Source organism: Rhagoletis pomonella, unplaced genomic scaffold (assembly GCF_013731165.1).
Source record: "Rhagoletis pomonella isolate Grant_MI unplaced genomic scaffold, Rhpom_1.0 Rhpom_scaffold_00005, whole genome shotgun sequence".
Classification (NCBI taxonomy): Eukaryota; Metazoa; Arthropoda; class Insecta; order Diptera; family Tephritidae; genus Rhagoletis; species Rhagoletis pomonella.
Window position 1 is genome coordinate 49,654,405 of NW_023458559.1, and position 13,391 is coordinate 49,667,795.

The 13,391-nt window shown below is 35.9% G+C and overlaps 3 protein-coding genes and 1 pseudogene across 10 annotated transcripts in view; 2 read left to right on the forward strand and 2 right to left on the reverse strand.

The window, feature by feature from the left end:
• Positions 1-312: 312 nt before the first annotated feature.
• LOC118739125 (ATP-binding cassette sub-family F member 3) lies at positions 313-4,207 on the forward strand. Its single transcript, XM_036470288.1, has 10 exons — positions 313-667; positions 724-832; positions 887-1,049; positions 1,119-1,339; positions 2,056-2,703; positions 2,773-2,946; positions 3,069-3,249; positions 3,333-3,642; positions 3,702-3,793; positions 3,913-4,207. Exons 1-10 carry the CDS (start codon positions 595-597, stop codon positions 4,066-4,068), a joined length of 2,127 nt encoding a protein of 708 aa, XP_036326181.1. The 5' UTR covers positions 313-594; the 3' UTR covers positions 4,069-4,207.
• Positions 4,208-5,481: 1,274 nt separating this feature from the next.
• LOC118739133 (superoxide dismutase [Cu-Zn]) lies at positions 5,482-7,129 on the reverse strand. Its single transcript, XM_036470298.1, has 4 exons — positions 7,036-7,129; positions 6,914-6,997; positions 5,788-6,006; positions 5,482-5,721 (listed from the first exon to the last, which is right to left on the reverse strand). The coding sequence occupies exons 2-4, from the start codon at positions 6,977-6,979 to the stop codon at positions 5,545-5,547; spliced, it is 462 nt and encodes a 153-aa protein (XP_036326191.1). The 5' UTR covers positions 6,980-6,997; positions 7,036-7,129; the 3' UTR covers positions 5,482-5,544.
• Positions 7,130-7,555: 426 nt separating this feature from the next.
• Positions 7,556-9,088, forward strand: LOC118740135 (annotated as a pseudogene).
• Positions 9,089-9,289: 201 nt separating this feature from the next.
• Positions 9,290-13,391, reverse strand: part of LOC118739123 (forkhead box protein K1) — a 10,908-nt gene continuing 6,806 nt past the window's right edge. For 2 of the 8 annotated variants that reach the window (XM_036470280.1, XM_036470279.1), the window contains exons 4-8: positions 13,140-13,360; positions 12,883-13,067; positions 12,733-12,828; positions 12,583-12,652; positions 9,290-11,167 (exon numbers count right to left, since the gene is read on the reverse strand). In XM_036470280.1, coding sequence (XP_036326173.1) covers positions 10,786-11,167; positions 12,583-12,652; positions 12,733-12,828; positions 12,883-13,067; positions 13,140-13,360 — 954 coding nt within the window. In that variant the 3' untranslated portion in view covers positions 9,290-10,785. Of the gene's footprint in view, positions 11,168-12,577; positions 12,653-12,732; positions 12,829-12,882; positions 13,068-13,139; positions 13,361-13,391 lie in introns of those variants that run through there. The other 6 variants (XR_004992986.1, XM_036470283.1, XM_036470282.1 and 3 more) reach the window with 6 other exon arrangements.

Genomic DNA, 13,391 nt, shown 5'->3' on the forward strand with positions numbered 1-13,391 from the left:
ATATTTTTCGATCCATCGAAGGGCGTATAATGTTTCACAACAAAATATGTTATGTTATTTAGCAAAATTGTAAAAAATTTAAAATAAATTACTGCGACTGAGCTAATTATGTTTCTAACGGAACTTCTTGCAGCCATTTAAATTTTTTGGCCATAGTCACCTTTTTTTTTTAACAATTTTAAAACTGGAATGACGGTTCAATGTACCGTAGCTGTCAGCTTTCAAAAAACATCGATACATGACTATTTATACATCGAGTGGAAAATTTTCGATGCATCGAAGCAAAATATCGATATTTTCGATGCATCGATGTTTTTCCGACATCCCTTCTGTGAACTTTTTCCTGCGTGTACAAATTGTATGGAATTTTTGCAAATTTTCATATAAATTTTATGTAGCGCAAACTATTAGTTATCAACGGTAGTTAGAAGCTACTAAAGTTGAAAAAAAAACAGTATATAATAACAAATAGTCACCGCAGTAGTGCAACTGTGTGGCAATTTGTCGTGTTGTGCATTGAAGGCTGGCTACTGCCTTGCAGTGGGGAAAGTATACCACGTTCCAGGAATTTAAGAACTGCACGGAGGGATAAAAATGGGCAAATTTACGCATATTTTACAGCGTGAGTTTCCAGCCATTGACAATGAGCTAAAGGATTATGTGGAGGGTAAGTTGGTCACATTCTGAAGAGAAGTTTGATCCACCGACAAATTCGCATTTCAGGTGTACTATGTGGTAGTTTGGAAGACTTTGAGTCATGCGATGATATCTATGAGGCCGTGGGTGATATACTGCAAAGCATTGATATGGAAAAGACAGAGGATGATATAAGGTTAGTTGCAAAACGAAAATTGGAAGTTACTTTAATAAACCTTTTTTCTTGTAGAGAACTCTGCGATCAATTTTATAATATCATCAAAAAAAATACTAAAAATGAGACACGTAAAGTATTAAATGCACCCGTCAATATCGCCGAAATGGCAAAAGAGATGGAAAATGTTGATAAAAATATGCAAAGCATATGGCTTAATTCAAAGGACGGTGGATCGGTAAAATATTTTTTCAATATAAGAAATAAAAACCATAACATGCATGTGCATAATTTCTTTTAAATGCAGAAGGTAAATAGTAAGAAACTAGAGAAGGCCGAAGCAAAGCTACAGCAAAAGCAAGAAAAACGGTCTGACGTGGGAAAATCAGCCGTAGCCGCGCCCGTCAAGCTGCAAACTGCAACAGCTTCACAAGTGATGAGCAAGAAAAATACTAAAATGGAACAAAAGGGTACCAATCGTTCGATGGACATTAAAATCGAGAACTTCGATTTGGCTTTTGGTGACAAGTATGTACATAACCAGGGAACGGATTTAATGGAAAATACCTTTTTTCTGCAAAAGAGTCAGAATATATTCCATTAACAATGTCCACGATTTAGCTTTCCCTGATTCCATATATATATATTTGATTTTGGATATGAATGTTTTAAACGTTCCATATTTAAATTGGGACCACTTGTATCAACTAACGTCAGCGGACGTTTAGTACATTCAAGGCTTTTCTTCGCGAAAATCGAATAAAAATGCTGCCAGAAAACTTCAAAATGCATGTTGTTGTTGTTGTAGCAGCATACAAGCTCCCCAAAGGGTTTTTGCGGAGCGTTGCTGGAGTGACAGTCCTTGGCCAAATATAAATCTGGGTCGTTCCGGTTACGTAGACCCGACTGTCGTGGGAACGACAATGTTACTAGGTACAACAATAGAGATTAAAGTTTTGTGAATTAAAAACTAGAAAAGAGAAAATAGTCAAAGATTTGAAGCATACATTTTTCATATAATGAAACTAGTTCCTAGTTTTTCTCTTTTGACTTGTAAAATAAACATCCTTAAAATAAATTCTTTCTTTAGTTCCCTTTGCCAATTTGCCACTTCAAGTGCCTTTTCCTGCCTAAAAGTTATTTTATTTTGCCTTTTTTTTTATAGATCTTTAGGTCCTAAAAATCCGTTCCCACCCTCTTGAATGCCAACCAGCAAGTAGATTTATTTCATTATTTATTCGCAGGGTTCTGTTGCAAAATGCAAACTTGTTGTTATCGTGCGGCCGGCGCTATGGTCTAGTCGGCCGTAATGGTTTGGGTAAAACCACCCTGCTTCGCATGATATCTGATCGGCAATTGGCCATTCCCTCACACATTAGCGTGCTTCATGTCGAACAGGAAGTAGTCGGCAATGATACTAAAGCCGTTGATAGTGTTTTGGAATGTGATTTAGAGCGTAATCGCCTATTGACACGCGAAAAAGAAATACTTGCCACACTAAATAGCGGTGTACAGGATACGAAATTAAGTTCCGAATTGAATGAAGTGTACGCACAATTGCAAAATATTGAAGCTGACAAAGCGGTGGCACGTGCTTCTGTTATATTACGTGGTTTGGGTTTTGACGCCGATATGCAGCAAAGACCAACAAGATCTTTCTCTGGCGGCTGGCGTATGCGTTTGGCTTTAGCACGTGCGCTCTTCTCCAAACCCGATTTACTATTGCTCGATGAACCGACAAACATGTTGGATATTAAGGCTATTATTTGGCTGGAAAATTACCTTCAGACTTGGCCGACAACGCTTTTAGTTGTTTCTCACGATCGTAACTTTTTGGAAACTGTACCAACGGATATCATACATCTACATTCCCAGGCACTGGAAGCTTACAAGTGAGTTAATGAATGCAGGTTTGCCAATGTAATTGCTATTCGGCAACTAATATTAAAAATTTCATGTAGAGGTAATTATGAGCAGTTTGAAAAGACTAAAAACGAAAAGATGAAGTCCCAGCGGCGCGAATATGAGGCACAAATGGCACATCGTGCGCACGTCCAAGAATTCATCGACCGCTTTCGTTACAACGCTAACCGCGCTTCATCCGTGCAGTCAAAAATTAAAATGTTGGAAAAACTGTAAGTCTATAAAATATAAGTGTTAGGCTAAGTCGTATTGCTAGCTTTAAACTCTGTGTAGGTTTAATCAGTCCATTAATTTGTACATAAGTGATTCCGTTCTCTTCAACTTCCAATTTCAGCCCCGAATTGAAACCTGTTGAGAAAGAAATCGAAGTTAAACTGAAATTCCCTGATGTTGAACCTTTAAATCCACCGGTATTAGCTTTATCCGAAATCGAATTTAGATATAAAGACACAGATCCATTGCCCGTTTTTAAAAATGTGAATTTATCAGCTACCTCCGATTCTAGAATTTGTATAGTAAGTTGAAATGTGATCTAATTACATATATATAAATATCTTTGACTTCTACGAATTTTGTATGCATACATTCGTTGTTTTAGGTAGGTGAAAACGGTGCTGGTAAAACAACATTGCTCAAAATCATTGTTGGTCAATTGACCACCATACATGGCAACATCATTTCGCATCGGGGTCTTCGTATTGGTTACTTTGCGCAACATCACGTCGATCATTTGAATATGAATACCACCTGTGTGGGCGTTTTGGCCGAACTCTTCCAAGGACGGCCGGACGAAGAATACCGACGACAATTGGGCAGTTTTGGCATATCAGGGCAGTTGGCTTTGCAGAGCATTGCCAGTTTATCGGGAGGACAGAAATCGCGTGTAGCTCTTGCGAAAATGTGCATGGGTATTGTGTACTAAAATAATTGAAATAAATCAATAGTTATCGGAATTTTTTTTTTTTAGCCGATCCTAACTTTTTGGTGCTTGATGAACCTACAAATCACTTGGATATTGAGACCATTGATGCCTTAGGAAGAGCGATTAATGCATTTAAGGTATTGCTAAGCCTCGAATGTTAGGCTGAACTATTATGTCATCTGATATTTCGTACCAAATATTTTCGCTACAAAAGTGTATTCAATTTTTTATTAAAACAACATTTTTCTCTTCATAGGGTGGCGTCATTTTAGTATCTCACGACGAACGCCTTATCAAGGTCGTTTGCAAGGAGCTTTGGGTTTGCGGCAATCGTACTGTGCGCGCTATGGAGGGTGGTTTGGATGAATACAAACGTGAAGTTTACAAAGAAATTGAAGCGGCGAATAGTTAAATTGAATTTTAGTGTAAAATTGTATTTTGTATTCATTTCATTATACTTGTAATTTATGCTCGTGCACTGGCGAAGTAAATACATACATTGATATTTTACAACTGCTTATAAATTATTAAAATGCATCTATATGAAAAAATAAAATAAAAAGCAGTAGTCGCTTTAAATTATCTCTTTTGTTTTTATTACTTTTGTATGTTTGATCTTTCGTGGTGTGCTGAAGTGATTGTCATTGTCTGTTTCCCCTGCTCGTTTTGGCAACGTATTACCGGTCATCGGAAAGTCGTTGGTTTTTGTTGAAAAATATTATGTAAAGTTGCTGAAGTGACACTCCTAGGTCAGATAGAAATCTGAGCCGTCTGCCGTTGGAACATTTGATTTATTGACGTCAATTTATAAGGTGACTTCTTGAATCCTCGCGCTGATATTTTTGCTGCCGTCTTGCAGCTATGTGAGAGCGATCAAATCTATGTAGTCTTAAATAAAAATTTTCTGATTGCTTACATGCTAAAATGATTCATTCATTCATTACAATGTTATCCTTTCCACCGTTTTATTTATATTACCCCACCTATATAAGCGGTAACTTTGAGGTACCTTACACTATTTTTAATCAGTTAAATCAGCTGCTGAAATGCTAAGTGCAGTATCATATTATATATGTATATACCTATTCATATAATAATTGAAAATTCATTTTAACGCGAAAGTTGTTCTAGAGCACTCTACATTCGCTTTTTGAACAACATTCAAATATACAGTCAGTCAATAAAGTTTAGGTCCAGCGAATTTTTTACAATACCGGCAACTATTTTTTAGATATTTTACTTTTCGCTAATTTTTTATAAAAATATGATTAATTCTACAAACAAACCCCAACAATGAGAGTTCCAAACCTTATGCAAAAGTAAAGAAAATTTGCAAATTTTCGTCCAAACATTGCACTTTTTATTTACAGCATTTAGAATAAAGTTGCGAACGCAGTTTTTTAGCCCATTCAATTTTAGTATAACAAAGTGCAATTTTTAGGTAGCTAGGACCTACCATTTATTTTTAGCAATTTTTTTGTTGCTCAGTTTCGCTATATAAAATAATGTTTGCTAATTGTTTAATGTGGAAAAAATGTGTGACACCTTCAACAAAAAATATTCCAAAAATCAATGATAAGTCCAACTTCGTCATACTTGCACTTTATTATACTAAAATTTAATTGGCTAAAAAACTGCATACTCAGCTTTTTTTTAGAGAACGTAAATAAAAAGTGCAATATTTGAATGCAATTTTGCAGAATTTTCTTTAATTTTGCACAAGGTTTGGAGCGCTGACTTTTGGGGTTTTTTTGGAGAATTAATTAAACATATTTTTACAAAAAATTTGCAAAAAATCAAATTTTTAATAGTTGAAAGTCGTGTAAAAAAAACCCCGTACCTAAACTTTATTGACTGACTGTAATTGAAAACGAAACTTAAAACCACCTTAAGACTTGCTAATGCCAATGACACCGCAACCCAGACGAGCGCCTGCATTTCCAGTTGACTTGCTCAATTCGTGACCGCCTTTGCCCAAGTCATCGGGATCAGCGTGCACAACAATAGTGCGTCCGACAATGCTGTTGGGACCGAAAAGTGTAATCTGACTGTCGGTAATTTCGACCTTAAGGAAAATGAAAAAATTTAAATAAAAAATTAAGATATTTGTGTTATTAAATAATACACAAACCTTAGTTGGACCATTACCAGGGGCCTCAATGTTACCCAAATCACCTAAATGACGATTTTCGTCGGTTGGAGCGCCATGCTCTTTGCCAGCTGGATTGAAATGGGGACCAGCCGATGTGCAGCCATTGGTGTTATCTCCAAATTCGTGCACATGGAAGCCATGTTGACCCTTGGAGAGACCCAAGACCTCGCCTGTTACTTTAACGGGAGAATTGACATCCTAAAAATAATGCACGTAATTAAACATTTTGTAACTTGGGTATGCATTCAAATGATTGTCGCAGAGTACATATTTAGGGGATTCACAAGACGTGTTAACCGTCGTAAAATCTTAAGCTTAACACTTGTTTATGTAAAATAGCGGTTAAAATGGTTGGGGGGTTGGCTAATTATATATTCTTTATCAGTTTAAAAGAATTTCGGTTTAGTTAGAAATCCCCTAAAACCATTTTAATTAAAAAAGATGTTAACCTTAAGATTTTACGACGGTTAACACGTCTTGTGAATCCCCTAATTATGTATGTATATATTATAATACGAAGACCTACATTCCTACATACATATGTGTATCGAGTTAATGTTTGATAAAAAATATTTCTGCACATATGTGTACTTACATACAATGTGTCGAAAGGTTCTTTTCTTATATGCATACATAATAAAAGCAGCTCCATAAACTTTTAAGGTTTTACGCGTCGCTAACGATTGGAATTAATTAGCATTCATTATCATTAAAAAAAAAGCTGGTCAACGTAAAAAGCAATATATGTATTACAAATTTCACAATATACTCCTCAATTTGATAACAAGCTCTGCTATCTCATTTAATATTAACATTGAACATACCAATGTAAATATGTATGTAGGTACTTTACACATTGGCGAACTACGGCACACGGCACCCAACAATCGGATAATTAATCCTACATTTTTTCATTATACTTTTTAACATTAAAAACGCTTATTCATGCTGCTGATATGATACTTGTGTATTGATAATTTTACAAAAAGAAAAATTAAACGAAACGCCGACTGCGTTTGTGGGGCTCCGCTGCGACAGCCGGTGTCGTGACCTTGGACCCCAATAGAATCAAAGAAGTCCAAATCAATTTGTACGCTTCTCTTACCTGCTGTTCGAAGAAAACGGTGCCCTTCGCATCTCCGTTTATTACACATACAGCTTTAGCAGGCATTTTTAAAGATTTATGTTTTTTTTATTCTGATGAAAATACTTTCCTCCTGTAGGGTGAATTTAAATACGACAAATTATAAAGTCGATTGAAGAGCGAACGGATCAGATGCAAATCGAACAGTGCATTTCACGAAAACCTGCTGAAATAAATGGCCGCCGTATGCAGGGTTGCATTGTAAACGCATTCACAACAGCTGCGGAAGTGTAAAAGAGGAAGTTGTGAACTTTAACAGTTACATGAAGAAGACTACGGAAAAGGGACCTATTTTACTGAAGCTTTCTTATGAATTCGCACACCGTCTTCAAAAGAGTCACAACTCAAAATTTGGCATTTTTGAGATTATGCGCTAAAACTGTACACAGGGCTTTTATTTACTTTTCAGCAAAAGCAGGAGCAAATTTTGTGTTATAATTTGTAAAAAAAAACCTAAGGTAATGTCGCCCTTGCCCATATGATTATCATGTGCTAAGAAAGTTTTTCGCGTTTTCTGACAAACGTAGTATTCCATTTTGACGTTAGTTTTTTTAATTCAACAGTTTTAAAAATCAATAGTTAACGCTACTATTTCAATAGAAAATGGCGGAATTTGCCCAACCAATTACGATTTTCTATGAATCCGTTATTAATAACGATGAAGTTAAGGAATTTACAACCTCATTCCGCGAGTCGTGTCGAATGCAAGTCGTTTTTCGAGAGTCGAATCGTATCGAAAATTTCACGTCATTGCCTAAAATTTCCACTCGACTAGTGTATTAAAACGGGAAAACTTGGCAGCACTGTACAATTTTCGTCGTTTATTTATTTCAGCACGACAGTAGACAATGCCAATTTTGTCGAGTCGTACAATTTGGCCTAATTTGCGACTTACACAATGAGGCTGTTAATTTTGATGAAAATAATAAGCTGCTGTTAATACGACAAAACGGGCGCATATGGGCAGTTGGAGCAACATGACTGCATGAGGGAGCTCCCTTGATAAAATGAGTTTTGGGTCGTGAACGAATACGTTGCTCAAGACATGGCGCCTGCTTCAATAAATGAGGATTTACCGAGACTTATATTTGTTACCAACATACCCGGTTGAAATTGGCACAGAGAGGCGCAAGTCCGCGCCAGACATATATGTAGACCTCAATAAAATCGATCGTACCATAGATATGGTAGCTTACCAAAAGTCAAATGAACGCCTCTTTCTGCTTGGAGGTGGTGGACCAGAGTCGGCGCCATGTGCAGAAACATTACGTCAAGAAGTGTACACCGGTAGCATAGTGATGTCTTTCGCGAGGAATATTTGCTCTATGACCATACCATCTTATCCAAAGTTAGGGAATTCGAAATTGATGATATTTATTTACGTAAATCTGCATTTTATGAGAAAAATCATATCAAAATCTTGTTAAGTGTGGAGGCAACGAAATGGGATACAAATAAAAAAAAAAGTTACCTGGTGAAGAAATTACATAATAGAAATGTCTTCACTACTACTTCACCAGAGTGAAGTCAGGAAGTTCTTAAATTTTATATTGAAAAATAGTAAACTGCTAAAGAAAAATTAATTTTTTTACATATTGTTTTAATTTGTCCCCATAAATATTCCTTGGAACCGACTTTTGGCGATAAAATCGTACCGGAATGACTGGAGTTTTATCCGACCAGGGGCGGTTGTTTCGGCGATCTAACCCTGTTTAGGACGGCGAAATCCCTCAAAAGTTGTATGTCGATAGGGCTACATCTGCTTCTCTCTCAGCGGTTTCATCGATACAGATATGAAATTGACGACACTTGTACTTACCGAACGCACCAGTACTTACCGATGCCAAGCAAGGTATGCCCGTTGAACATTATCAAGTTGCACAATATCATGGACATATATCTGGTAATATAGAAGAGCTGCGTACTGTGCCCAAGTTTACTGCCTTCGTTTTCGGTATACAGTATTTGCAAATTGGATATGGTTCGCGCCATGATGTCTTTTACGGTGATTTGAAGCGTATTGCATATCTGTGTTTTCTTTTGTTTATGAGCTTGAATAAAGGTATCTATAGAAAAAACACAAACTATTATTTGACTAGTATTTTGGGTACGCAAATTACTAGATCAACAAACTAGGCAATATGCATTTTTTGTATTTTTTTTTTTTTAATTAATTGATTTAGTGATAAGTTTCTAATAATATTTGCTAACAGCCCGCTAGCTCTAGCTCTGTTCCACATAAAATATAAGAATTCGCCAGAATCCCGAAGAAAACTGCATCAAGTTAAAACAACATATTTTACATTGATATTGTAAAGAATGAGGAATACACAGAGATTATCTATATTCTTTGTATTTTTTCTCAATACACATTTTGTCCAAACATTGAAATGGAGTTTTCTTTATTATTATTATAATAGAAATAAAGTGCAATCATCATTATACATATCTTTATCATAAATTTGTTTGTTGGGGTTTTGTTTGTTTGCTTGCTTGCTTTATAATTAAAATTTTTGTTATTAGTTGTAATTTGTTTTTCTAGATTTAGGTTCGATATAATTGTAGGTATGTAGAGATAGGTAATTAATTCTTTTGCTTCCTTTTCAGTTGCCACACAACGATGATTTATTAATTTTTTGTTTCGCTTTGCCTTTCCTTGCCTATTTTGATGTTGCTTTTGTATCCACCATTCCATGCTTCCTGCTTCCAAACATGCTGCTTTATTTTTAGCTTGTATATTTATTATTACTTGTATATTAAATTATTATTATTTCCACCATTTAAAATGTACTACTTTCATATGCTTGCTTGTTTACAATTTCTTAAATTTGTTTTTTATTTTTGTTTTGATTTTTTTGTGTGTATTTAGCTTTTTTTCAACTTTTAAGTAGTTAATTTGTTTTCTTTTTTTCTTGTTTTGTCCCTTTTTTTCATACTAAGTAGTTTAATATAGCATCATCAAGCATATTGAATTCGTCCAGGGTACACAAGTACATCTACAATTTTGATAATCGTTTAACGAATAAATCATTACAACAAATATTAAAGCAATAAAGGGTGATTTGTATATTCATATTTCAGAGAGATTAAAAACGATAAAACAATTACTTTTTTGTTTACATATTTCGCTTGTTAAATTCAATATACCGATGGTGTAATAATGAAGATTTATCATTGTTTGTTGTCTTCCTGTTTGTTCCACAAGTTTTGTTGTGATATTAATTTTTCATTCGCATTAAGCAATTCGCCATCAACAGTTTTTGCAATGTTTGTATCTATCTGTTTTTGTATGTATGTGTTTCAGTGTCTTTTGCTCTGCGCTGTGCCGCTGCTGTGTTTAGTGTTTTCACGTTTTTAGCCCAATTCAGAAAGGTATTAATATTTTTTTAGGTGACACTAAGGTAACAATTGCAGTCAATTTAATTAAGGTGAGACGGTTTTTGATCAAAACATAAAATTCTTAAAAAATACCAAATGCGCTATTAGCTATTTAAATACTAATAAAAGCTTGATAAAAGGTTTCAATATGCTTTTTTTTGCATGTGCTTTTAAAATATACCGTGAGCGAAAAGCAATAGGCGGAACCATTTGAAAATTATTACCTATTCATGAATTGGGCATTGTGTATAACAAATTGGTTTTACATTTAAAATAAATGTTTGTATGTATGTATGTATGTATGTATATATGTAAAGTATGCATTTGAGATCGCACGGGTATTTTGTGGCGGCAATTGTTTGTCAATAGTTAATGTTATCATTGTTTTGTTTTATGTTGAATTTGCTTATTTACTTGCAAACATTAGAAGAAACGGAAACGGCAACAGCAACACATCAGAGTACTTCGGAAATGTATTTGGGTCGTTTGGCAGCATCACTAGAGCCACCACCATTACCGCTACTGCCACCACCACCACCAATACTGCCACATTCATCGCCCGATTCCATATTTCCACTGTAGTCAGTGGGCATTTCCTCATATATGATGTCAGGATGCAACGTTTGCACTTGCTGCTGTTGCTGCTGCTGCTGTTGTGCGCCAGCTGCCATTGCATGATTGCGTTTGAGTGCAATCAAGGCGCCAACACCATTTCCACTGCTATTGCCAATATTGCCAGCTCCACTCTCATTGTGCAACTGCTGCTGCTGTTGATGTTGTTGTCCACCGGTTATAGCTGAATTTTGATTTGAAACATAGTATGGGCTTCCGCTACTACTGAAACGTATTGAAATCGAGTAGCAATTGAGAGTTAGTCATATTGAATAAAAGGTGGAAAAATAAGTTTAATTAATGGGCCGATTACGGATGGCAACTGAGTTTAAGCTGCGTAGCAAATTGAAGAAAGGATATTAGAGATGGTAACTGGCAACTAAAAGCTGCTATACCGGCAACTGCATTTTTGTTGTTGCCGAGGAAATTTTTTTGAGAAAAACTAAATTTTCTCTGATGCGTTCGCAGATTGTTGATTTTACAATATGATGACAGTTTATATATTACGAAACAGACTTCATCTCGGATTGCGCTGCTTTCCATAACCGACCCATGAAATAATATTAAGGGATAATGTAAGCTTGGTGCTAACTTTCGTAAAATGCTTCAAACCGTAAAACTATGTGTTTTGTTAAAAAAAAAATCTATTTACACTTACTAGAATTTTTCATAAATATATTTTTTTTTTTTTGGCGGCCACCGAAGTCGAGTGGTTAGAGGTGTGCAGTAGACAATAGGGCTAGTTTAAACTTAGATTACGTAATTTGCGTTCATATTGAACAGCAGGCTGGCATTTGTTTAGATAATCTTTGTTTAAACTAGCCAGCTCGAGCGTTTAAACTAAGTTTAAATCACAACCGGCCGAAGTCTCAATTCAGCGCTCGAATCGTAACATCCGTTCACGGATCGAAAACGATACGAAAGAAAATTACGTGATACGTCGGGCAGTATAAGCTGAATGGGACAAAGAGTGCGTTCACGTGTGTCATAATCCGAAAAAATGTGTTTTTACGGGACGAGTAGTACGATATCGCATGTGACGAATATACCAGCTAGCTTTCTGGAAAATATTTAAGCTCATGTTGTTTCCCTTTGAATTACATTTCTATCTCTTTTTTAACCAGTGTTATTTACCAAATACTTGGTGAAAGAAATGAAGGTCGTTGCGGCAGTGTTGATATTCGCATTGCGCTCCTTTCTTAGTCAGAATAACTGTTCTCTGAACAATTAACATTATGAAATTATTGGATAATATCTCAAGTAGTTCATCTACTAATAAACGCCATAACATAGGAGAGAGTACACGTTCCCCGACAACCGGGTTTACGTGACCAGGACGACCCAGATATTCCTAAAAATCTAACTCTTAAATAATCTCTTTGTCGTAGGTGGTTAGGACTGACCCATATTATTTTAGAATATTTATGCTTTACTAAAATTACGCTAAGAAACTTCCACACAACAAAGTTAGCACCGAGTTGCTTCTTACGAGATGACCTTAATTACAAGAGAAATATTCGACATACAAATAATAACTTAAAAAAATGGCAATAATTTAGAAGCGCCATAATTGATGATTTCGAATTGAGCAAACCCAAAAACCAAAATTCAAAATATTAAAAATAAAACAAAAAATTTACTTGTATTGATTGTGGGAATTGTTAGCCGTCGAATGGTGCATATTCTGAGTTGTATTGTTGTACATAAGATCTGCAATGCAACGCACATTATTTTTGTTATTATACTAAAAGAAAAACAAACGCGCTATCGCTTGCTTGTAGACTTATTACCACCATCGGCAGCGCGCTGCTCGATTGACATGCCAGGCGAGCCAGGGGCCGATTGCAAAACGAAATCCTGTAAAGGTGAACTCTCACGCGAATTGTCTGTAAAGTAATTTGAATAATTAATTATTATATAAAGAATATATGCATGCATACCCATGTGACTCGGTGAGACCGGTGCCGAACGCGGCATGCCATATGATGGGCGAAAACCTTGGCTGCTGCGCTGACGGCGTTTCTTGTAGCTGTGATCAATCAACTTGGCGCCACTATCGGGATCAATGCGCCAAAAACTGCCCTTCCCCGGCTCATCTTGAGAGCGTGCCACTTTAATGAAATACCTATCGAACATGTGCAAAAATGATTTAGTGAATATATGTATTTGTTAAATAGGTTTATTTATATTTACACACCTATTCAAGCTGAGATTATGGCGAATAGAGTTCTGCCAACCTTTGTTAGTTTCCTTACGATAGTACGGATAATGCTTTACAATGAATGAATAAATGCCCGATAGTGTCAATTGTTTATCCGGTGCTGCTGATATAGCTTGTACAATCAACTGAGCATAGCTATATGGTGGCTTCTCATTGTGGTTGTAGCTAGCTGTCGATGGTGTTTGGAATAGATCTTGCTGTAATGAGAATGAGGCAAAGGCAGTAAAA

Coding starts and splice junctions, on each gene's coding strand:
- LOC118739133 (XM_036470298.1), bottom strand. CDS start 6,979: ATGCCTGCTAAAGCTGTATGTGTAATAAACGGAGATGCGAAGGGCACC. Junction 6,007..6,913: donor CCGTTTTCTTCGAACAGCAG/GTAAGAGAAGCG, acceptor CATTATTTTTAG/GATGTCAATTCTCCCGTTAA. Junction 5,722..5,787: donor CTGGTAATGGTCCAACTAAG/GTTTGTGTATTA, acceptor ATTTTCCTTAAG/GTCGAAATTACCGACAGTCA.
- LOC118739125 (XM_036470288.1), top strand. CDS start 595: ATGGGCAAATTTACGCATATTTTACAGCGTGAGTTTCCAGCCATTGAC. Junction 1,340..2,055: donor GATTTGGCTTTTGGTGACAA/GTATGTACATAA, acceptor ATTTATTCGCAG/GGTTCTGTTGCAAAATGCAA. Junction 3,250..3,332: donor CCGATTCTAGAATTTGTATA/GTAAGTTGAAAT, acceptor TCGTTGTTTTAG/GTAGGTGAAAACGGTGCTGG.